General features: G+C 37.8%; 1 protein-coding gene across 7 annotated transcripts in view; it reads left to right on the top strand.

Annotated features, from left to right (window-relative positions):
* LOC100747372 (disks large 1 tumor suppressor protein) overlaps positions 1-26,384 on the top strand; it is a 537,264-nt gene that overhangs the window by 65,698 nt on the left and 445,182 nt on the right. For all 7 annotated transcript variants that reach the window (XM_012387744.3, XM_033321742.1, XM_012387743.3 and 4 more), the window contains one exon: positions 5,653-5,784. In XM_012387744.3, coding sequence (XP_012243167.1) covers positions 5,653-5,784 — 132 coding nt within the window. The remainder of the gene's footprint in view (positions 1-5,652; positions 5,785-26,384) is intronic.

Raw genomic sequence — 26,384 nt, 5'->3', positions numbered from 1 at the left:
AAACGCTTCATCGTCGCGATGATTGTGAGAAACGTTGTCGAGACACGAATTCCGTAATTCACTTCGATAATTAGCGTGCTTTAATTAGACGCACGTCGACGAAAAGGGGCGTCCTTTAATTATTGCGTGCGAACTGTGTCACCGGCGCACGTGTTAATGAACGACGAAAATAATAGCGTCTTCGTTCATTTGTTTCCGTTCTTATGGTCGTGTCTTTCGTTTTAATCCAGATCCTGAATTAACGTTCCAGGGAAAGCCTAAATTAGTTTTTGCGTTCCACTCTCTGGACGTTTCAAATTTCTGCTTGACGTTCCTGATGAGCGTTAAGTTATTTTAACACGATATTAAAAGAGAAGGATCATCTAATATCATTTATTAAACATACATTCGTTGTTGCGATTTTATACAAGACATAATAAGATGACAATTTAAATATGATAATTACGAAAATAGATGATACCTATTTTACGATATATAAGCCAATGTATCGTATAAGCCAATCTCGAAGTTAAAAAGAGAGGAGAGACAAGCGAAAACAAATTTGCGTTTCCTCCGTTTAACATTATGCTAGGACAGTTCTCATCCTTTCTCAAAAATCGCTTTTCATTAAAAATCCGGCGACCGGTGGCTCCTGTTGCCAGTTGTGTCGTTTACTTAATTAAGTCGTTTGAATTTATTTCGCCCCTTAAGGAAAGAGTTAAAGAGTTTTGAATTTCGCATCATAAATAGAAAGGAAACTCGTTTCTAAACTTGGTCGCGTGAAACGTTGAACGCTTCGTAAATCGTGTTTACAGTCTCGTGTCAACGGTCGAGCCTGTACTTACGACGGAGAAAAGAATTTTGTTAATTATCGAGGATCTCGTGTAAGAAACGCGTCTTTGTAACTGAAGGGGAAACAGCCACATTTGCTTGAATCATAAAGACGAAAAAAGATGGTCGTGCTTGGCACAGTTTCATTGCTGTTCGCCAAGGTAGATGACTTTACCTATTACTACCTTATTACCCCTGAGAAATTTTCTCCTTATTGCTAAACCTAATACCATGTGGAATTACGTGCAACTATACACCAAAACACAGACACACTAAAAGTAATAATTTCATGTACAGTTTACCAGAGAGTTAATTCAAAATTGATCGTTTGAATACCTTAAGCCGTTCTCTTGGTATTAATAAGTAATATATCGTATGTTTTTACGTAATTTGAGTTCTCGAGATTAAACATATCGGAGAATTCGAAACTATTACAGAATTATATTGTTTGTTCGATTATGTAATTGAGAATCAAATTGATAGAACTTACTTCTGTTGACGACGATACAACGGCGGTGGAGATTGTGTGGATTCACGTGTCACTATATGGTCACTGGTGAGTGCACTCTTCACTGACACTGAATCCGGCTCGAAGGACCATGGATTTTCGACCAATCGCGGGGAGACGCAATCGCGAGGAGACGCAATCGCGAGGAGAGAGGTCAACGGGAGTCGTAAATTCCCGTTACGATTATAATAACCGACATCACGAGTTGGTCGATCCCTTGATTTCCGTTGAGATAATAGGGGTGATTGAGTTTGTATAGTACTGTGATTCACAGGATTATAAATTATATATTTCTCCACTTAAGTTACACCGTTGCTTATAATATATATATATCATCGACAATGAGTTAACGTATAGAGACGCGATACACTGGCACAATATTCGTATATGTACGTTAGAGCAGGGCTCTTATAATTGGATTCAATGTATTAGTGGACGTAGCACTATAAGATATTTAGTAGAGGAAATGTATGTTCGACAATACCGAGAACCGACCCTCGCGTTATGCTTAGACTGCCATGTTAGGCATTAGCGTTAGACTTAGTAGTTGACTTTTCCAACGATGTAGAAGAAGTCAAGTTGAGTGACGATGCTGTGTCGGAGGAAAACTAGTGATGGGTGTGTCCAGCGCTCGGGACCATCGGATTTGTTCATGCCATTTTAGGTCAGGAAGTGAGGGCAGTATACATTGCCTCGGATTGGACAAACGAAGGCTGGTGGACTAGGAAGGGTCTTAACCGCCTTCGATAGAAAGTTGCTAGTAGGAAGCATCGTACGTGAGAAAAACTAACTTTCCCGTGTCAAGCCGTAGTAAACAATAGTCTTTAGAAACTGATTTAGAAAAAGACATTTGTTGGGTCTGAAGGACCTTAGCAGGCAAGTTACTCGGGTTTATGGCGGGTGCTTAAGGCTATTGAGGGTACGCCGTACGGAAGAGCGGACATCTGGTGTCCGTCTGGCCCGCGGTGTGTGACCTGGGCCAGGCAGAGAGTCGCTCGGCGTAACATATATTATGAGATACTCTCGTCACGCTGATAACTGACGATTATATCGTATCTTCATTAAATTCGGATTTTTGCGATTTTGGAGATTGAAAAGCAAATTTTTGAAACTGCAATATAGAATGATTTATCTGAAAAGTAGATGGTGCGTACAAAGAATGAAGTTTATATACGTTTATCGTAAATTTATATACGTTTCAGTGTACGTTCAAACGGATTTATGTAAATTTTGCACGCTAACGTTATCGGCGCCTAACGCGATTTAAGTTTTACGATGTATATGCCTATAACGCATCACATGTACCATGAAACGTGTATACGTTCTTGTAAAGGGTATCCATACCCGGCTGGGTTTTTTTTTCGTTTACGCGGAAAGTGGTTTTCCCATTTTACGGTGTACCCGAGACGACGCAAAAATGGAACGCACGGAAAGGAACGCTCGTTACACGTACGTATGCCGAGCTTTTCAGAAATCAAAGTGCCACTTTGACTCTGCACCGGCACGCCGACGATCTGTTTTCTCGCGCTTGTTCCGTGAACTTCTTTAATTTACGAGTTTGTTTTCTAAGTGTTTCATTTTAATCGTGAGATTTGTGATCGACAACTTTTTATTTTTGGAAATCGTATCAATACGTATTTATTTCGTTTAACCCTTACGCTGCGTTATTTATTTCTCCAATTATTTTGGAGTAGTTTCGATGTAACGTCCTATTACAGTGTCCAATGTGGCAGCTTAAAGTGTAATATAGCAAATTATTAAACTTACAGTTAACGAATTCGTGAAACAAAGAATTGGCGAAATTACGCTTTAGCTGATGCGATATTCTTAAACACGCTATTCAATGAACATGTTCAGGCCCTCTGCCTTGCAAATTTCAAGCGTTTGGAACAAAGAAACATCTGCAAATTGGCCTCGAAAAAGCCAAAGGTTGCTTTCGGAATGGAGCATTTATCGGTAATTGGCCCCTTAGCGTTCCCGTTTAACGGAACGGTTAATGATAATTAGCTCAGCCCGTTAGAAGGATCCGCCTAGTTATCTAGAAAATGATTTTTGCGTTACAGCTTATGTCTTTCTTACTTGTTTTCAGTTGCGTGGAACAATGCCGCTATTATCTACTTTTACATTACTAAAATATTACAATATCAAGAGGCTTGGTAATTAGAAATTTACATTCAATCTGAATCCATAACCACATTGCCGAGAACATTATTAAGAAGACGTTTATTAAAATCTTCCAGTACTGACATGACTTTTGAAAGGTATTTAAACATCCTAGCTTGCAATTTTAATTGCAAGTTCTCTCTACCAACAACATAATTAACGATCATGAAACCTTTATTAACCCTGCAGATTGTGTGGCCGTCCTGTCAGATACACGTGAAATCTTTTGACAACTATTTTTGGACAGACATGTTATAAAGCTTGGCGACAAGGGTAGACGTTAAACCGAGCAACATTATGCATGAGACATATTAGATTCATTCAACAGTAACGTGTCAGCGGTTTGTACTTGGTCATTGACTCGACAAGATTTATACTCGCGTAAAATGTTATTACACAATGTGTTGAATGATAATCGCATTATCCTCTAGCTTCTAGTGCAATTAATCATATTTTGCGTCTCTCGCGCTACGAGGTCACGCGACGACGATCCATTCTTCCGAGGAAAGTTCTTCGATTCAAAGTACATTTAACTCGAATTCAGACGAAAGGATATCCGTTGCTTGGCGCACAGTTTGGAAGTTGGTGAATTCATCGAAGTAGAAGGAACTCGTGAGTGGTGGGGGTCGATGGAAGGAGAACGAAACCGGCAAGAGTCGTGAAAATTCGCATTATCATCGAACGAAAAACATTTATGTCGTTATTTGCGTGGCGCAGCGCATCGTAATTTTATCCGTTAGCATATTGTGCTACGAACAAAAGAGGGTCGTGAGCTCTCTCGAAAAGGAAGTGAAAGAAGAACGTACGAACGGACAAGAGCTGATCGATCCCTTCTGTAACTTCAGGATTTGCCGAGGAAGTAGTACGAATCAACAAGTGCGCCGACCACTCATTCGCGATTGTCTAAACTATCCGGAAGGAAATCGTCGAGACGATCTGCAGATTTTCAACAATGTTTGAGTAAAACCCGCGGACCGATTATAAAAACTCCTCGTGATGGATGAAATATTTGAACACGTGAGAAATACTAACGGATGAGCTCTTTGAGGATTATGAATTAAGAAGCGACGATAGAGACAGTAATTTCTAAAAACTAATAATTCTTTAGCGTAAAAAAATTAAAATGGGATATTCTTGCGATTTTTACATACAAATTTAAACTATCTATAATCTTTTCCGTGCTTTAGAATGCTCTAGTATTTTATGCTTTATACTAATATCCTACTATCTCCATTGGGAACACATTGGTTTTTCCACTATTCTTTGTGAATCAACGTTGAGTGCATATGGGAATCTAAAGTATTTCCTTCTGTTCTTATAAAGTTGCCATTGCCTCTTACTTCGGGCAATGTGAGAGGAAATGGTGACAAAATGGTGTGAAAGTGGCCTGCAGGTGTTCATTGATTTGTTCCTATGTTTTAACTATTTTTACGTGTATTTTTCTCTTTTTGTCTTTTTTTTTAGATAAAAGACAATTTTTCCGTTTTGAAGCTACAAAGTTCGAAAATATAAAGAAAAATTCCCAGTACCCCTCTCGGTGTTATTTTTTTCTAGTAGAGAATTTCACGTGCACGACGTCCTTGTTATCATTTTGTGTTAGAAATCAGATGCACCTGTGCATCTACGTGTCTTTTATTTCTTGAAATGTTATGCATGCCCTCGTTACTTGTTTCTTTGTGCATGGAACTTTTGTCTTCTCGCGAAAACAAATGCGCCATCTACATTTTAATAGATGTCATGATATTACACAATATGTAGCAAACATTAATATTTATTTTAATTTAAGCGTCACGATGATAAATTATACACCACTTAAATTTATAATTTTACGGAACATTTAACGAAATTAACGTACGCTGTGTAGAATACAAGACATTTTAACATTACTAACATTACTCAGTAGTTACCACGAATTTACATTAATTTCATGATTGCATAGTGTATTCCGTTGCATCGTTACAGTCGGAAGTTCCTTCGTTACGGTCTTTTCCCTTTTCCTCTATTCTTTCGCTCTCTTTGAAAGAAAAGCGATCAAAGGAATGCAATATCTCATTGAACATACAACCATGTTCTTTCAAATTCAATTTTCCGCATATATAATATATCGTTTATTCATATTTAATTCATGACGGAGGAGTTACACAGACTCTAAAGCGTAATTTTCTTTTCAGAAGCTCACAGAGCCCTAGAGCTCCTCGAAGATTATCACGCGAAGCTGACGAGGCCTCAGGACAAACAACTGCGATTGGCCATCGAGCGTGTCATACGTATTTTCAAAAGCAGACTCTTCCAGGCATTATTGGGTAAGCGTTTACAACGACGTTTAACAATTCTCATTAAAAATATTCCTCGGATATTTTTGAAATATCTTCACTGTGCGTTTCATCCGAGAAATACGTTCTCCTACATTCCCAATGTGTTTTAAAATTCGAAAAATTCCGACGATTCATGGAAGATTCAAAGGAAGCGCACGCCTCGTCCCATTCTCTATGCTTCGGCTCAATCTCATCTTATTTATCGGAACTGGCACGTTGCCTCTCGAACGTTTCTCGCGCCATTGTTATTCGGAATAAAGAGCTCTTACCGCACGATTCATTCCGTTCGCATCCTCTTTCAGACGAAAGCTCGTCCAAAATTTTGACCGAGGCTTTGTGCGATCAACGGAAAAAGAGAGAGAGCCAATATCGAGCCTAGCTTCTGCTTGAATTCAAAATTGAACATTCTCACGGATATGCGAGATCCTTCGTGGATTTCTTTGAATACATACTTTCTTAATATCAACTCAAGATCTTTCCCTCATCTTTCTTTTTATACCAGCGAGAATGATAACAATCAAGTATCTTTTAACCTACTTTTGAACCTTCCGTTATAAAAGAATATCTTTATTCTAAATTGCTTGTAAAGTCGTCGATTTCTGTCATTAATTATTTTTCATTACACTTTGTTTTCATTAAACATTAATGTACCGTAATGTCTGTCGTGAACAGTAACAACTAAATGAGTTATGACCACGGTGGTATTCTTATAATTAATCCACGTATATTTTACAACCTTCTGATTTCTTCGAATTTGCAGAATCATGCTGTGAAAGAGTTTTTCAATCATGATGGTTTTCAAAATATTCACTTTTGGTTAATGTAGAAAATTTTCGGACGTAAATCTACCATTGACGCATCACTGGGATATTTTGAAAACGGTAGAACGTTGCGTCGGTTTGTATCCGACAACCGTGGTAACCGTGTAAGTTACTTTGCGTACCAGATTGTCCTATTCCGTCCACTCGGTATAATGCTTCTGCATAGAGGAGATTAGTCTGCTGCACGTGCGACTGTGTCGGTTGCACCGATGCCGCGCTTCGCCTGTTAGTGCTGATAAACCCGAAACAGCTTCGCCTCGAGAGTCCCATCGGTGACGTGGACAATGGCCGCAAGATTACACGTCATATCAGCTACGCTAAGTACTTAACGAGATTGGAATATTCCGTGAAACACCTGAAATTAGCGTCTTTCTACCAAAGTGATTCAAACACCACCAGCCTTAATTGCTAACAAAACGATATTCGCGTTCGACCAAATCTTGCTTTCTTAAAATCGTTTTCCCATCTTATCAGTGAAAAGTGAATGTTTGAAAAAAAAAAGTTTTAGCGTGTTTCGCGATTAATCATTATCACAGTCGTTTGAATTGAATTTGCAGTTCAATTTGGAAATTTACTTAGTTACGAATGATATTAATTGGACATAAAATTCAAAAGATATTGTATTTGAGTGATTGGATGAAGTATAAAGATCGATCATTTGATTAACTCTGTCCCAAGAATCGATACAGGTATTGTACCTAAGTTTCCATTTATTCTGGCAGCGTCTCTAAAGGCACAGGTAGCTAGATATTCGGAGTAGAGAACGAGGGAGAATTTTTTCAGCAATTTTCTGAATTTTCCATGCGTTCCGTACCAAGCTGCTGAATAGGCTATGTAAATGTGCGTGCGAATATTGCACACATTCTTAATTCAGCTCGCAATCTCATTGCCACTGCATACGAGAAATTTCCATTTCAAGTTGTAACTGCAACTGAAACTCTACTGCTTTGGAAATAACTAAACTAAAAAATATGTACTACAATAAAACAAGTTAAATGTCATCGTTTTAATTAGTTTTTTTCGCGTCGTCACGTTTAAACTTATTATACAATACATCGTATATGTTCTCGATTGCTCATAATTCCGCAGGAACCCTTTATTACCGTAGCTGGTTTTGAGGCTAACATCATAATTAATGATTCGAAGAAGATTGCTGCAACGTATCGTTGTTCGCATACCACAGTTTCCTGGTCAATGCCCACAAGGTTACGCGTCACGTTGGCAACGCTAAGTACGTAACAAGGTTATAATTTAGAACTAAGCACGTAACGGTGTTATACACCGGTGAACTTAGAGACAGAAGTTTATAGGAAACTGGACGACGAAATAACGACGCCGACTGAAATTGAGATGCAGTGCTCTCGGATATTTGGCCTTCATCAGCAGCGATTGTACTCGGATACGATGTCGCGTCGCGCTGATTTTCAACTTTCCCACAGTATAAGTTTGTCGTTAGCGAACTTACGACAATCACTGAACAAGTGTCCGTGAAACGTAATTCACTGTCAATCGTAGAATGGTTTGACTCCAACTGCTGAATCAGAGTATCTCAAGTTTCAAACCGAAGGAAAAGCAAGAAAGAAGATTAATTGGAATAAAAGTAGTTGGAAAGAGAAACGGGAGATCTATCCCACGCGACTAGAAGAAGATTCTAAATTAATTTACTCGAATGTCACGATAATTGTTGTACAACAGCGCGGCTACGGTTGCAACTGCAATCAGGTCACCGGGGAACGCCGGTACTTCTGATTTAATTTTCTCTAGACGAACAACCAGATTTTAATTATGTTTAACGCTTTTCTCGTATCTAAAGAATAATTTGGATCACCGGCGCTCACCTTAAGAGTATTTCTCGCGAACGTCTCTCGTGTTTTCTATTAATTGTCGCGTTAATGGAATGCATTGTACACCAGTACTGACACCTTCGCGTATTTATGGAATTATTTTTCCTGAAACACGTTATATTCTTCACGCTTAGACGATTTAATAACCTAGTTGAAGGCAACAGGCAGAGAGGATTCGCATATCTGGAAATGTTTCCGGCAAATTTGTTAAAGATACGTGACACAGGCTCGCAAGGTACTCGTGTCTTTCCTTTGGTCAGCAAACTCGAAGATAATTCGACAGGCTGTACCGCTATTTTGGACGAGTTAAAATTCTCGAGTAGCTTTGGACGAGTGCTCTCAATTTATATCTCGTCCTCCCCTTCGTTCGCTCTCAGCCCTTTCCCGCTTGTTATCGTCGGCATCAGCTTCCTACCGATTATCCAGATGGATTGCGAATTATAGGACTTGAAAACGATGGAAGTTAAGAGGTGTCTTAACTCGTGAAATTGGCCAAAATGAGAAAATGGTCGATCCCTCGCGAGCAAACATCCGTAGCGGTTAACGAAATTTTTCTTGAAATTCTAGAAATTTCCTGATAGTTAAAATTAGGGCGATAAATTGACCTTCGAGTTTAAAGAGCTTCTCTTCCAATTTGTTTCCATCGGAAGTAGGTATGCTCCTCTAATGATCCTTCTACACACATCCTAGAAAAGTCTCTGGGAAACTCGAACATTCGACGTTTCTAATCTCCCACTAATCTTACGAACCTTTTTGTCTGGTAAAGGAATTCGAAAGCCAGATTACAAGGAAACGTCTACTTACGAATACGTGATTTCCTTGAGCTCATGTTTCTTTCTGTTTTCTCTGTTCTTCAAATCCTTTAGAAATGACGGAGTCTTACCTCGGTTGCATCGTGTTTGATCGAGGCTTCTTGAAATTCGGTAGAATTTACTTTTTCAAATGAAGGAGCGCGATATTAATTGCAGGTCTACAAGAATCAAAATTGTATTGCATGAATATACATTTTATGAATTTTGTTTAAATTCTTACGTTATACATGCTGCCCTTTATTTTTCGAGATTGAATTTTACCTGTGTATTTAGCGAATGCAAACTTTGACGGATTTAGATTTAAGATCCTATTTCTTACATGGCCACCTTTCTCAAGAAAACAGATACGCGATGCAAGTCGTACCAAAGAAACCTAATTATAGGAGACCAGGCTGCTAATCTCATAATCCACATTTGCACCCTTCTTGCATAGTTTCGTTGCTCGTTTTTGTTGATAAATTTGCGACGCATTAGTTTACTAGTAAACAAAAAACAGATCTGACGAATTCTGGTTTGAATTTAAATACGTGATATGTTTTTACGATGGAAAATTCGTGTGGCCATATTTTCGATTGTTTTAATAAAAATTAAAAGAGAAATCTCTGAAAACGGTATGTAAATTTCTCACGTATAACCTATTTGATACAGTTCGTACAGTGTGCAGACACTCTACGGATCCAAATGTATGGTTCGACACGACATGAACGTGAAACATAGACACAATGCACTATTTTACATCTTGGTGGCGAATGCATCGGACGTTACGTTACAAAACACGACTGGCTGACAAATCCTTCTTGCCCTTGTACACGTGTACTAGTAGTTTAGGTCAGTTTTCAGCGATACATCAATGGATAGTTTTTACGGTGTTCTCTATATGTATTCTCTATTTACATTATTTTTCATTTATGTGATATAATGGACACCTATATTCTTTAATTCTCTTTTTCTTTTTTCCAAATGTTATGTGTTTTATATATTCTTTGATCAAATATAGAAATAAAATGTTAATGGAACTTGGTTTCCAGTCATGAATCGAAAGGGAGCACGGTTGTTATCGAAAGAGATACGAGTCTTGAACACCCAAGGAATTCATCGATCTTTTGGTTAAGAATCGTTAATGAATCGGGCGAAGCTTCATCTTAACGTTAACGTCTTTTAATGGAATCAGCTGCGGGGCGATAAACGTATTTCTCGATGCTTATAAATTAGACGTGGCTTGTTGACGTTGAAAAAGAAAGAAAGAGAAAAGAGGAAACTAAGCTTGTTGTCGCAGAGGTTGAAAATCAGCTTTCTCTCGCTTCTTTAAAATTCAGGTCGGTCATCGATCGGCGGAGAAAAATTTTCCCGAACAGCCTCGGGAAGGAGAAACATCTCTGGGGGAGGAAAGTATCGTCTACTTTTCGTGTTGCCCTGCAACTGCTAGAAATGGTAGGAGCCTGGTGTGGAGAGCGCGAAAGGCGGAAGAAAGGAGAAAAGAAAGTAACGAGACTAGAACGTAAAGAGGGGGAGGGAGGTAGAAAAACGAGAGAGAACAGATCAATTTATAAATCAATAAAAAGCGCGGCGGTGCTGTAATAAAAAGGAAATAAGAGTGAACGGGAACGAAATAGATGGAAGCTGAAACTACAACTCGGAGAAAAGAAAGTAGCAAGAAAATAGAGGGAATAGAGAAATATTAAAGTAGCAAGACACCGACGTTGATAAGTTTGTGGTTTCCTTTCTTTGAAGTAACCAGACAAAGGAAGTGATGAAGCCCTTTAGGGCAAGTGAAGCACAGAGGAAGAGAGGCAACTTCGCTCCTGTAATTTGAGCGAAGAATGAAATATCATGTTGGGTATCCAAACTTGACGCGTTACTGAGAACTCTACAATTATTGCTACCAATTTTGAATAACGTACCGCTCTACGCTATGTTACAGTTTAAGTAGCAGTTAAGTCAAAAAATGTCTAACTCATGGACGTCGTTTGGTAGACTATCAGTACCAGTTTATCAAGTGATCTGTCTCATCGACAACGTGATTAGCGAGAATCCGGTTCACGTTAAGGAACCAGCGTAAAAAAGCACGGTGCGAGACTCCTATCCATGTCCGAGATTATTTACGGCGCATCGTTTGTTTTAATTACGATTAACTCTTCTTGCACGGTGTCTAGCGCTGTTTTTTTATGTATAATCTTTTTCACGGGTGCTTTTTCTATCCTGTGTCGCACCGCGCGGAAAATCCGATTTATTTCGGGCGTTAGACGCGGCAGCAGTGCAGAAAATTGCAGCTTCATCTGACCGAGCAATCATTCGCGCTAGGCTATTGCACTCACGGACGACGGCATTTTGGTGCACGACGGAAAATGAAAGCGAAACAGAGAGCCAGGAAAATGAGCGCATGAAGAGCGGAGAAAGAAATTGACACGCGGGGTAGACGTGCCGATGACGCGAAACGCGTCAGCTCTTGACGTATTTCAGCTTTCGGGGCTGTTCTTTTCACCTTCTCGTTCGGTCTTGTCGAACTTCCCGTAGCCTCGATGTCACTATCACGTAGCAACCCCGTTCGCTTTGATCTTAAAATTGTGCTCATAATTCTAATTTGTTCGCTTTACTTGCACTTTACTTGGAGAACACTATTTTGACGTTAAAACTGGCAACTTTAATATAGCAGACATAGACGAATCCAATTAAAATGGTACAGTGAAAATAAGGAGACACGTAAGATTGTGTTTCCATATTAATAAAAACGCTTAGCTATTTTATTAAAAGCACTCGTATGTTTTTAGAAATTTCAAGAAACAAAAGGTCTAAAATCTGTCATTTTGAGATTTTTTCGTTTCGTAGCTCGACTGATTTAACGTTAATTAGATCTTACATTATATCAGGAAAATCGTTGTTCACGAAGAACCTTCGATATCGTAAACAACGAACTTTTATTAGAATCTGAATACCTTTTGCAGGCAGCAGAAATTCGATCGATATTCTTTTCATGAATATCGCGATGCTCGTGCAATTTCTCAAGCACGTGTTCTTGCCGGTACAAGAGTCAGGCATTGTTTCGAGGTTTAACAACGGCAAGGCTTGGGCGATTTTTATCGAAATTGGAATTGCGCACGCTATCACGGAACAATTATGGCTAATATACGTTTCACGCGTAGAAGAAACGACTCGTGTACGAGCTAAGCCGTAAAAAATCGCGCAAAATATTCATAACGCGAAACAGCGAAATATGAACTGTAGATAATATGGAAATGGAAACTGAATAGTGCCGAATTTTTATACGAAGTTTCGGATTACTTATCAAATTTACGTAACGAAAAGTATTGTATTTCGAAATAACTGGAGAACTGATCGTATTGCTTTGGAAAAATTGCATTTTCGCTTACTGGCTTCTTTGTCATCGAGCTCGGTAGCCACTGATATCACTGCTGAAATTTTCAAAATCGAAACGCCAGTATAGCTACGTATATGTATTTTTATACGTGCGACCCTCGATCTCTTCTTTTCTCCTATTTTCTTCGGCCAGAGATTGGAAATACCTGGTCGACGATTTCGCATCGATCAATCTCCGCTCTCTTTTGTGGCTCGATATTGAATGCACTTTTTTATTCTTATTCATGCCCCCGCAGCAGTAGCAGAATTTCAAACGTGGTTACTTTATTTGGCATGAACTGTATTTGGCAATATCAGAATTTAATATGCAATAAATTAAAATATAATCTAATCTTAGAGATATAACGTTTCTAATTTAATTAAAATGAAATCTAACCTAACCAATTTAATTAAAATGTCGAAATTAATCGTTGGGATAATGCACGTTCGTCTCGCGAAAAGAAATTTGGTATAAAATATAATTATTCCAGTAATATGCTATATAATATATATTACGCAGAAATGTGCGTAAGTTTTTTTTAATATTTTAGATTATATCGTAAAGCGAAATACAAAAATGGAAAATAATTATCCAGGTGTTTAAAATTCGTCGGTCAAGGAATCAACCATAGAAGAAAGTAGAAAAGCTTCAACAAACATGCGTAGGTCTCACTCAGGACGGTGCTTTTAATTTTCATTGTTTTTGCCTTAGTACACGTGTATTCGTAAACAATAGGATCGTGGATACAGTGTATCATGTTCATCGTCGATCTTAAAATCTACTTTGCTTCCCCCACGGTTCGCAATGCTCGGTACATAGTGCGGTATATAAAGGGGCATATGTATCTTTATATAACGAACTTTTGTCCCCGGGCCCGAGTATTCATTAATTACCATTGTGTAGTAGCCTTTATTGTCACGCAGGGCTTTGTTTTACGCGCGGGATACGCAGCTAGCAAAGTACCTGGCTTCCAATTCTTAGCGTGGCCTTTCTGTGGCAAAACACTTAGATTTATTTGAAACCGTTTTCCTTGTTTGCATTCAAAAATACGAATGACTTTGCTGAGTCTCTTCGTTGCTGCTCGAAAATTTAATACTTTCATGGCGATTTTAATTATTTAATTTTATTTGGAAACAGTTATATTTCAGTCAACAAAAAATCGGTTCCTTTTCGCTAGAAATTCAATAGATACTATGTACTTGAAAAAGAATAGTGTGGTAAATCATATTAACCCCTTGTTTCATAATGTCTTGTCATATTCGTGATAGACTATGATGGAACTACAAAGCAAGGGCTGTGCTCGCAATGAATTTTTCATTATAATTTAAAATTTTGTTCCAGCTCATAAAATTGACAATCATTAGATCCATGATTTTAGTATCAGTTACAGAATTTTTTAAAAGTAAATAATTCATTTTATAATATAGTATAATATAGCATAAGTTTAAGAAAAGACCAGTCTGTTTGGCTTTTAACGTAAAATAGATTCCGTATTTGAATAAATATTCGTATTCGATACATTACCTTTAGATAGAGAACAAACCCTTTGAAAATATGTAATAAATTCGTATTTTTTGGTAATACATTATGGCTTATGGCATCTAGGAATTCTAGTACATTAAACCACATATATGTATGTGTACAAAGTGTAGACGTATAGACGTTGCGTAGACGTATCCGTATCATATTGATGCACGGATCCTGTGCATTGATTCCACGTATCCAATAACCTTATTGATATTGCATACAGCCCAATATCTGAATGTTGTAACAAAGTGTAAGCTCTCTTTGCGAAGGTTTTTTTATCTACGTGCACAGTAGAATATATCTTTTGTAGTTACCATTTTCGAACTTTTATTTCGCTCTCGCAGCAAGCTTGACTTTTGTATTTTCTGTGTAAATACGGCTACGATACTTGGATAAGTCAAATTTACTCTGTTAATGGACGCGATAAACGTTTATTCTGCTCTCATCAATGTTTTTCTTTCTTCAGCAACTCGAAAATTAATACATCACGCGCTTCCGTAACGCAAAATATTTGATATTTTAAACTCCTTTCATCTTTGCCAAGTTATTACGGTTTGTAAAAAGAATAATATTCAAATGTTTACAAACTTGATGAATTTATTTCATTGAACGAAAGATAGTACATTAGAAGAAAGTTTTTCGATCCGCAAGAAGATGGAAAATGCAGTTCGAAAAAAGGTTTGTCGTTAAAACAAGATCGTTAACATGGATTTCTTGAGGCCGGTGGAATGGTCATTGGTTTCTGACGATGGCACGCTGCTCGGTGAATAGCGGCCTGTGTCGACGGGCGGGACAATTTGAAATTCAAAGCACGAGCAGGCAATGTTGTAAGATCGTTAACCGAATACTACGATCGTTGCTGCGGGCGCAGTCGTCGCAGTTGTTACGAGGGTGACCAATTTCTCTCGTTTTCCCCGAGAATCGTTCCCATTCGTTGCTCCATGTTGCACACATGAATCCGATTCGTCGCCATAAACTTGGCCATTAGCCGCTTTGTCACGATTTTCGGCCATTTTCTCGACATCTCTCTCATTCTGCGTCGGCCGTGTCGAAGAGAAGTCGCGGCATTGCGCTTTCCATAAATCCGTTCGCGTAATTCTCCTGCACTTCTTCGAGAACTCGCAGTTTCTCGGATTTTCTGCCAAGATCCATTGTGGTTCACCATTTTTTTTTTTACTTTAGAGTAACTGTAATATGGAAACATGATTCCGCGAAGAATCGTCGACGATATATATTCTCTCATCGCTCCTTTTTTCCTATTTGCATTAAAGCGTTTTTAATTTGTCTCATTTTCCGAGACGTACGACAGATAACGGAACATCGTTTCGTAAATATTTTTTTTTCCATCGGCTTGTTTCTTCTGTCACCGTGTAAATGAAGTTGGAGCTGATGAAGAAATATACGAAAGAAATCACCATTCACCCCAATACATGTAATTTCATCGTTAAGTTTTACGTTACAAAGAAAATGTAAATTACTATCAAGCCTACGGATTGTTGCATTCCCACAAACTTTTCGGCAGATCGTTGATGAATCAGACTTACGTTGTTCGATAAAAATATCTTATCCCACGATTATTTGTTCATTATTTCCTAACACCGTGACAGAAAATTAATCTGACGTTTGCAGAGGAAGCATCGATCGTGTCTTTGTGTTCAAATTTAAGAACCATCTTCCATAAAGAGGTTGGTCGAGGTTGATGTTACGTCGCTCAGTGAAGAATGCTCCTTATTAATCTCGTTTTTAATTGCTACATTTGATCGTGTTCTTGTGCTAATAAAGCGACGTGTTCTTCTTACACGTGCGCGGATTATATTTTCTCCAGCACGAAACACGAAAGTTTGTCGATCGTTGCTTTCCCAGCTAGTAATCATTTACCGTAGCTCAGAAATAATTTTAACGGGCACAGAAATTCGATTTTCGCCGCAGCTTTTGCATCGAGTTCGTGAAATGTTATTTAGTATAACATAAATTAATTACTAGTTTATCCGTTGACGACCAACGGATAACTCGGGCAGATTATTCGACATACATATTCATCTCAATATTTCATGCATTTCATTTCCAGTAAAAGTATTTCTATATTTTGAGACCGTATACGGATGTCAGAAAATTACATTTAACGTGGCCGAATAATTAACACTTTTGTAACGTTATTACTTTATACATGTACGATTTTAATTGTTGAACGCTATTGGAATTTAATTTAATTCGTTACAAATGTACCGATAAAATTTGTACGTCGAATTAATTCGGAATCTCGAATAAACTCGTTATATCGTTGCAAGAAACAAGGAGAAGAATGTTTCGATTGGGTTCTTCCGATATCGCATCGATATAACTAGTTAAAGTTACGAATCTGTCGTTCGATATTGAACGAATCGTGATGAAAACGTTCGTTTTAATATGATTATTCATGCATCGATTCACTATATCCGTGCAAAGCATTACGTCGCTTTGCACCCTTATACGTATCCGGTCTCAACTCAAAATCTTTTTCCGTCGTAACATCGTTCGAACCGCAAGAAAGGAAAGCGTACCTTTGTATCGTGTACGATACACGTCGGCTCTCCACTACATTCCTTTTTATCTCGAAACTCTAGATGCAGTCAGCATCTCATTATCCGTTATTATGCGAAATCACAAACGTGCATGCATAGTCAGCAGCATGTGAAATTTATCGGCAATTGGATCATGATATGTCCGGAAGAATTATCATTGATTCGTTCTCCTTTTTGGAAATTGATCAAAAACATGTAATGCGAGATATTTTATGTTAGATGAATAATTATTATATTAAGATACACAAGTTTCACCAAAGTATTCGAACACTTCTAGATCTTTTATTGGTACTAGTATGCTCGATCATATTGGTAAAATTTGAAATAAATCTGAAAATTTATACAGAAATTACAATATATTTAGTACAAGTAGATGTATATCTTGCAGAGATCACAAAAGTATTTTGACAATCAGTTATTCGTTGTATGCTGTATACTAATTTTTTTATTAAATATCTATTTGCAATAATTAATTGGTTATTTCTATATACATTTAAATGCTTTTATCAGCCTGTGTATTTTTCTCAATTTTATGTTAACGTATACATACGAAATCGTAAAGATAGTTCTAAGAAGGTTTTGTTTCTTTCGTCAAGGCGTGAGTGGTCATTAAGCGATTAAGCTGTTTAATAACGTTCATTGAGCGGAGGAATTTATGCCTCATTTGCGTAATGCACTACGACGTTGTCCCCTAGTGTCGTGGCAAGCGACGAGAGCCCCGACGAGACGACCCGCAGGCGGCCATTAACAACTTGCTAGAAACTTATTACGTCGTGCAGGGAATAAAACTAACATGGATACTTTCCATGAATACTATACTGGCCCTTATACCTTCGAATATAATGCTAACACCTTGCACTTTTTTCATAGGTTTTTTCTATTATACCATACATAAAAAGCATTATCGGCTTACGTCACGTTTCTTGTCTAATATTTATTAATATCATAATAGTAGAATTATAATTTATCTTCTGATAATGTTACGAAATGTTAAGAAAACTCACAATGTTAACGAGATACAGTGGCAAATTACCGAAAAAATTACCATTCCTAAGTAGTTGAGAGATTCAGAGTTCTTTCAATGAAGTTTCAACTGTACTGAAAACCATTAGCCGTTATTGTTTAGACAGTGTTGCACGGCTCTGATGTTTCGTGTTTCTCGTTATATTACGGTATTTCTGTATTGTATTATATTTGTCCTTATACATATTTGATTCACGAAGTTAAAATGGAGTTGCTCCGGAAGTTACTTCTCTAGATTGAAGTTACGAAAACTTAGGAATATTGGAGGGTGAGATTGAGTCAGGACAAAAGAAAAATGGGAACGATACTTTCAAGAGAATCACTTTTATAAGCGAATGGCCTGCCGCGTTGTTTTCCCATCGATACGTTTCGATGTCTTTTGCATTGTTCTCTCAATTAAAAACCCATATTACTCTGCACCGTGTTGGCATTACATTCATGCCCTTTTAACTAGATATTTCACGACAGCAGCGAGGAAATAAGACATCAAGGGAGAACGCGAAAGACGATTTAGTTCAGTTTGATACGAATGTAGTTTAAATAATGCGAGTTTTTTTTCTAACTCTAAGCAATTTGACGATCATGAGTCCTGCTGATTTTCTCTTGTAGCGAATTTTTAAGCTTTCTAAGCGAAATAAAAATAATTCGTTACGTCAACCCTTACGGAGAACTACCGAAAGTTTCAAGAACAGTTACAGACACTCTAACTTAAGTAATTTTCTCCACAAGCAGACTGTTGCTCTTTTTATTCGTGTTCCCGCGATTCAACTTCTCGGTCACAGATGAAAACACATTTTCAACGTGTAATTCGACCCGGTATCGAAATAGAATTCACGATGTTTTCTTTCAACAGTATACCCAACAGTGTGCGATTGTAACCGCCTATTTATATACATTATGCTTGCACAGAACGCTTAGGTCAGTATCTGCTTACAGTGCATGTGAACGAATATTCCCTACTACGGTGCTTATACGGTGACCATGTAACGTATCAGACAGTCGACAGACACGCAGAGTATCAAGCCATGTGGCATTTCACTCACCGCCTTGTTATAAACTCAATTACGGTGTTACTTACGCCATATCGTGGCTGATCATGTAATGTCGTGTGTACTGTCTGACTAGTTAGCGATCATATCTACTTGCTATCGCGTAGCAAAGTTCCGAAACATCGAGCTTACAAGACTTTCTTGAGGTTAAAACGATTATTATTAACGACACGTTTAACCTTTGCATATGTCCATGTATTCGTTATTTTATCATTTATTTTTTATGATAATTCGTTATTTTATCATTAATTTTTATGATAATTATCGCTATAGTTGATTTTGTTCAGATTATGTTTGGTACAATTTGGTAAAGAAAATTTTTGTTTTCAAGTTTCCCTTTGAATCGTGTTCTGTTTGTCCAACGCGATATATCCTTGTAGCGAACTATTTATGTTTCCAGTTGATGCATTGTTTGCCGTGTAGACCAAGTTTGTAGTTTCTATCCTTAATGAGTCCACTAATGGAAATTATCAGAGCTACTGCTTTCGTAGGAAATAATTAGTTCGTTCGTCCTAAGACAGATTTAAACAATACAAACTAGAACTAGCTAGGCGGTTCTGTAATTATTGTAATATTGCGGCATGTCTCGAAACAATTGAATTAATCTATTTATTGCCAAAATGGCAGACATAAATGGCCAGATTAATTCTTCATACTTTATACAACTCGGTCGAAGATACAGTAATATCTCAATATTATGCGAATATATTTTGATAGAAAAAGAAAAAAGATATGAATGGGTATTACACAACGTCACTTCATTACTGGGTACGTTCTAGCTATCTTCGAGCAATTTAATTTCCTGTTTAATTCCGAACCAATTCAATGAAGCGGGAGAACGTACTGGTTTGGGAATAATAAATGACGTCGTAAAATAAACATGCAAAAAGACGAAAAGAGTGAAATAGAAGAACAGTGACTGTTCGTATGGTGATAGCGGGTTTGGGTATTTCACTCGGCCAAAGCGGCAAATGGACCCGAATCTATCGGACTTGCACATCGAAGAGCAAAAGGGGTGTGATGGAAGCTGAAGCGGCTAGACGCCGTAGGAAGGGCAGTGAAATATTGCCTCCGAATTCTGCATCCACCGACTCGTCTGCCTCTCTCATCCCCTTTCCCTTTCCAGTTCCTTTTGAACACCTCCGACTTGCCGAAGATTCTCCCTTCCAGACGAAACCAGAAGTTAAACGTCGTCGCGTTTATTTCATGTTGACGTCTCCACCCCTTATTCCCGACTTCTCTTCCTCCTTCACTTTTCATACTCTTCTTGCATGGTCGATTGCTTCAACCCTCTTTCTGATACCGTTTGCGTGATGTATCGGTAAGTACGGTTTGCTTCCGCCAGGTACTTTGACATTTTTATCCCGTGAAACACGAGCCTTTGGACGATTCTCGTTCAAGGGGCTCATTTGGATGAAAGTATCATCTCGGCACTTTGTGTCCGTCATTTAATGGCTTATCTGCATGAAAACGATTCGAATTTTCTATGTTTTATTTATATGTGGGTGATTACAATTATTGTGTAGTAAAAATTATGGTTCAAATGGAGATAAGGCAAATAAATTCGTTTCAAGACTGAATGTTTCCATATTTATTTCATTATGTCATATTTTCATTTCCTTGTAATTATAATTCAAGAAAAAAGTGGAGAGAGAATACTGCAGTGTCATTTTTTCATTTTTTTCTCTTTTCTTTTTTTTTAATAACAAGGAAGAACCCCGCTGTGTTACCGGTAAATTGCCTTCGCTTAAACATGTTAAATTAACGAACGTGGAAAACCAACTATTAATGGGCGTGTTATGTTTCCTAAGTAAACTGACAAGTACTCGTTTTCTCTTCGGCCGTTTTTCCCCTTTCAACTCTCTGCCCTTGCTGCAATTAACATGGCTGTATAAGCTAGCAAAGCGAAACGACCTGAAGTTTCATCGGTAAAGCAAAAGAGTTTGAATGAAACTGACAAAGAAAGATATTGACATCGATCGTGTGACAAGCTGGGACACTAGTGGCAATTGACTATGTACCATTGATTGTTCTTTTAATTTGCTTGCTACCTGTAACACGATTTTAAGCTATTCTTTAGCGGTATCTGACTTTCGTTTCATTTAATCCCGTCGAAACGATCGTATTCATTGCCTTCTTATCTTTTTTCTGATATGTATATATGAACTATTTAGAGAACTCCACTTTCGGAACAGTTCTTAATTTTAATATTAGGATTAGTGTTTGATTGTTCTAAAGCTAGGTGATTATTATCAGCGTGGCTAATTAGTTCGGTTTAGCGTGTAATTCATACAATTCGTAATTCATATTTATTCTTACGTTTTAAAATTTTATAGTTATATGTATGAAATTAGGAATTCATAGAATTCCGAAAGCTTTTCGTTTAAATGATATTTCGGCTAAAACTACTGGAAAAGGCAGGACTATCGATCTCTGAATTTTCATTAGGTCACTTCGTCCTTTTGTGCACTCCGATATCGTTTCTTAACTTCGCAGGACACGCTGTCATCGAAAGTCACTAGATTAAAGCTGTTGGATAGTGACACGGAGACGCGTGTATGCACAATTACTTGCAAACTTCATCGTATCAAACTATAAACTAATCAAACTTTCTCGATCTGTCCGTTGGCTTTGACGCGGTGTCTTGTTTTTCCACTCGACTCTACACGCGTATGATACCAGGTTACCTATAATATCACGCCATGTCAACAATTCTGGTTGCATCTAATTACTTTGTATGTAGATTATAAATATCATAGCTTTATTCACGCTGTGTTCGTACTTGTCACTTTATATTGATTTTTCGTGAGATGCATGCCCTTTCGTTCGAAAAAATTAACTTGTTTAATTAGATTAATCTTTTTCGTTGATTCGAAATGCATTTTCCGATGAGCCACGGGGCAAGATCCGATTTATCAAAAAGGTTTTTAACAGTTGGAAGAAAGTTAATTACTCGCCGGAATAAATGAACGTGGCTTCATTCCGTTGTTCTCCCACGATGATGAAAGATCTTCCTCCATTTATCTTCACGGAACTAACGGAACTCGAGCTTTTTGCACGAATTTCTTGATGCAATCGCGATTTAATACGTTTCTTTCTTCGCCCGACTTCGGCCAGATTTTACCCGCGCAAACGATCACTGCTGCATGCAATTCTTCTCTATTTTCGTCTTCGAGGATTTTCCTCGTCGAGAATTTCTTCCATACATTCGAATATCCCTTATTCTTAAATGTGCTTTTCAGAAGTCAGACTGATCGACTACACTTTTTACTAATTTCTTAAATGCACGATTAATATTTAATTCTCCAAGAACGAACGACTTATGTTTGCGAGTTAATTTATTGCTGGGAAATGATATGGATAATATCTGGTAAATTCTAAGGTAAATTTAAGCGACAGTGTTTTCAACATCATCGCTTCTCTGTACTTTTCAATTTCCGGAGTTGATCAATGTCGTTTTTAATATTGAGAAAAGAAAGTAAGGAAGGAAATACTATCATATCGCCACTTTGTATACGGACCAGTTATCATAGTTGTAAATGTAAGTTATTGTGATTCAAGATAGTTTTGTAAATCGGCATTTTATTGGTCTTCGGCATAGAAAGTAGGTTTCGAGGTTTCCATTGCATGAAACATAAGAAACAGCGAACGCAATGCAGTGTTCCAGTTGGAACTTTCGAAACGACATTTGCTTGGGTAGTTGTTGACATTATAGAGGTTCATTTAATGGTTAGATGGCTGTAAACCAACATACTCCGAAATGAAAGAAGTGTAATTAAAGCGGGTGGGGATTAAAAAGTAACAGAAACGACACATAAAACTGAAGACCTTAACAGCGATATTGATGTTTAATAGCGACTGCTGGATTAGCTTCGCTTATGGAGCTAGGTTTTATGATTGATGATAAAATATAACCGCAGTTCGCATCAGTCTTTTTGTGCATATAGAACAACTAATGAAGAAACAATTTCCGTAATAAAATTCTCAATGTTTTTTGGAAATTCGTTCGTATTAGTGATGATGCATTGGAACTTGCATGTTATTTAAAAAGAATTTTTGAAAGGACGAAGAAGCAAAGAAGAATATGTAGGTATATGCTAACGAAATTAAATGATATTTGTCTTTAAAGTTTCATTTCCATTTCATTCAAAAATTGGAGATAGGTTTCAAATGAAGAATGAAAAAAACCTCGATCAAATCGGATCGGAACGAATTGAAAGTTTCAATCGAAAGACTATGAATAGCTTTTTTCTATATACGTTGATTGTTTTTCTCTTCCTTCTTTTTTTTTTTTTTTTTTAAGTAAAAGAATGGTAGCTCGACGAGTTTTATAGTTTCTTTGAAATCGTTCTGTGCTGACTGAGAGACGCGCAATATTTTCGAGGAAAGCTTGTTTTATGTCCGTAAATATCGTGCTGACTGAGGAGGAGATGAAAGGACTGTATCGAATTTCGAGATTCGTGAACAGCAATTCGTCGTTCCTTTGTTCGACTTGTTCGCGTAATATTTCGACGTGTCATAAAACTATACGAAATTTCACGGTTGGTGTATAAAAGACAGATGTTTCTAACGAAACTGATGGCGGTGTAACCGATTTTATCGATCCGTTCATCGGAAGACAAACCTTTCCGAATGGCGATATTGAAATTTCGATATTAATTTCGTAGCGGCTTGATAGAAAAAAAGCATGCTCCACGTTGATTGCAAATAACTCGATGCATCTGTCACGTTCAATTGCTCAGTTTCTTCGAAACAAAAACCCTTATTTTCTTTTTATCTTGCAGTTGATTACTGCATTTTTTACTCTTGCAAATACGATCTCGTTGAAAAGAGTTTAAATTCTCCTGAAGTAAAAATCGTCGAATAGAAAACTGCTCAGACGTTAGTTTCTAAATTGTCTGTATAAACAAGTTCCCCGAGCTAATACAATAGTTCCTTTGAAACATTGCATTGCCTACCGCTGTCTATCACCGCGTGATGTTCCGATAAAACTAAACGAGCAAATCGATACAAAATTGAATTTATATGACTCCTTAATTATCTACCGTTTGATCTGAGCAATGATTACGTTGGTGCAGCTAATTATTCTATCTTTGATATCGAGTTTATTGCTTCCCCGGCTTTTATTCGCTGAAACTTTGCCGTATTTACCGCGCTGTTTAGCAAAGTACGACTGGCGTATAGTTAGACTGAAAAGGCTGACGAAGAGTTGGGAAAACTGGATAAACAGGAATAAGTGGGTTTGACGTTTACGAGCAGACCAACTTTTCCGCGTCGAAGAGATATTAGACTTTAAATGACGGCATTAGAACTTGACTTGCCTGAGAGTAATATGGTCTATAGTTTACACTTTGCGACGGAATTTCGCCGGTTTCCTTGGCAGTCGACGAAATTGCGGTCCGTGACGTTTCGTTTTAAACAGAAGATAAATAATTACGGAACAGGTAATTGCTGAAATGTTTTCCCTTCGCCGTGTTGAGTACGAGATATTTGGAAAGTCTTTCGCATCTAGGCGAGTCGAACAACGGGAAAAGATACTGTTGCCTGTTTAATAGCACGACGTCTGGAAATTGTAGAAACGTAAAGATTATCGTGTGCTATTTATCTTTGCTCATCATTGTACAACGTTTTACTAAGAGAGATCACGTTCATCAAGAATATATACAATCTGCGATTAAATTATTACTCCGGCATTTTCAAAAGCGATACACCGGGAGACGGAATTAGCAACTTTAGCTCACCAACTATAAAAGTTGTTTACATCGATGCGATATTTGCGTTCCGTTGATTTACGCTTGCTGGAAAGTTGATGACTATGTGTCACGCACATGTGCGAGCTACGTCACTTTTACACCGCGTTTCGAATAAACAACTTGTTGAAAGATTTTCGCCCAAGACAATGACAAAGAGATAAAGAGATCAGACGAGTCTTGGAATAAACACGTTCCTGATATACATGGTTTTTTAAGTGTATGTATAACTCATAATTCGAATTATCATCTTCGTAAATCTAACAAATTATGCCTTCGTTCATAACAAATTATTCGTTCATAATCTTTTTAAGGTTTCGCTATTTGTCCGTAATTATATAGACGATTCTTTATAATCAGCTCCCTTTTCATCGAATCAATCCGTCGTTTCATTATCCAACGTTTCCTTATTGTCTTCTTCCCTTGACTTTCTTTAATTGCTGATCTCTTTAGCATTTGGGTCAGACACGATTATTTAAACGATTTTCCTGTTCTACGATAAAATTTCATTTATAATTCTGTAACGCGAAACCGAGAAGCCAAACGATTAATTGGAATCAGATATTATACCTTTATACCAATTGCGGTGAATAACGGTAGCTTACTTCTTCATTGATAAATTTCAAACGTCGAAGAGATAATAGATATAACATAAATTACTAAGTTTAGACAACGAAGAAACGATCTATTTTTTCGACTGGCACCGTCACTTTCTACGACTGGCGATAGTTTATTCTTAACAGCGTATTGATTCGCGACCGTACAATGGAATGGGCGAGGTATTATTTTTAGAGGGAAGCGTGTATTGAAAGTAAAGTTGAAAATTAGCCGACCTTGCTTCTCGCTAATCACGAACAGCTTCGATGAAAGGTCGATCGATCAATCTTCGCGTGAGCGTAGTTCCAACCAACGGCGCTATTTGCCGCTAAAATAACCCGAAACCGCGTGAATTTTCCGCGAGAAAATAAGGCAACCTCTTTGGTTGATCGGTTTCTCGCTGTCAGCGCTTAAACTTCCATTAACGCGGTTCGATCGTGCGTTAATCGTTGTGGTCAACGTTAGGCAACTTTTCGAGCGAACGTCGCGCGTTTCGTTTCCAGGATCGGCGCTCGTCTGGTCGATGTCTCGCGACTTCGTATCGAAACTTGAACTTTGATAATACGATTACCGCGGTGACGTAACTCACGATCGTCTCTCCTTCACTAAACGATCTTCTAATGATCCATACCAAGTTCCTCTCTTTTCCTTCGATCTCCATTTCGACACTTTGAATTAAGAATAAAATGCGTGCATTTTGTTGAGATCCGCGATGAAAAATGATATAATCGAATGAAGCGACCGATATCGACGAAAACGAATAGCGACGAGCTCCCGTTGAATTTTGCTTCAATAAAAATTTGGCTGGCTGTTATGCGTTTACTCGTATCCGAGCGGAAAATTGAATGAAATCGAAGCCAACAACCGAATTAACATCGATTGCCGTACCCTGAAACATTGTGCGTCGCTCGGACGACATGGCAGGTTTTCCCAAATATAATGGCGTATCGCGATGCTTGAAATCATGTATCGCGTTTATTTCGCGTAAAAATTAAAAACGATGGCGAGATAATCACGTGTTCGTTAAGAGGAAATATCGAATAATCTTGTATTTTTATATTATCTGTATAAAGGATGGTTTTCGTGTGCCAGTAGGGAATTTAATGGAAACAATTTCTGCTGCACGTTTCGGCTTTTTACCAAAAGCAAACGATTCGTTGAACGCAATCGGACCAAGCGAATTTGCATTTCCCACTCCTCCGAGGTATATTTCGTAAACATCTCGCAGTTAATTAAGCGGTCTGTCCGA

The sequence above is a fragment of the Bombus impatiens genome, unplaced genomic scaffold (genome assembly GCF_000188095.3).
Source record: "Bombus impatiens unplaced genomic scaffold, BIMP_2.2 scf_0487, whole genome shotgun sequence".
NCBI lineage: Eukaryota > Metazoa > Arthropoda > Insecta > Hymenoptera > Apidae > Bombus > Bombus impatiens.
The sequence above is the reverse complement of the archived record's forward strand: the minus strand, read 5'-3'. Positions and strand labels throughout refer to the sequence as shown.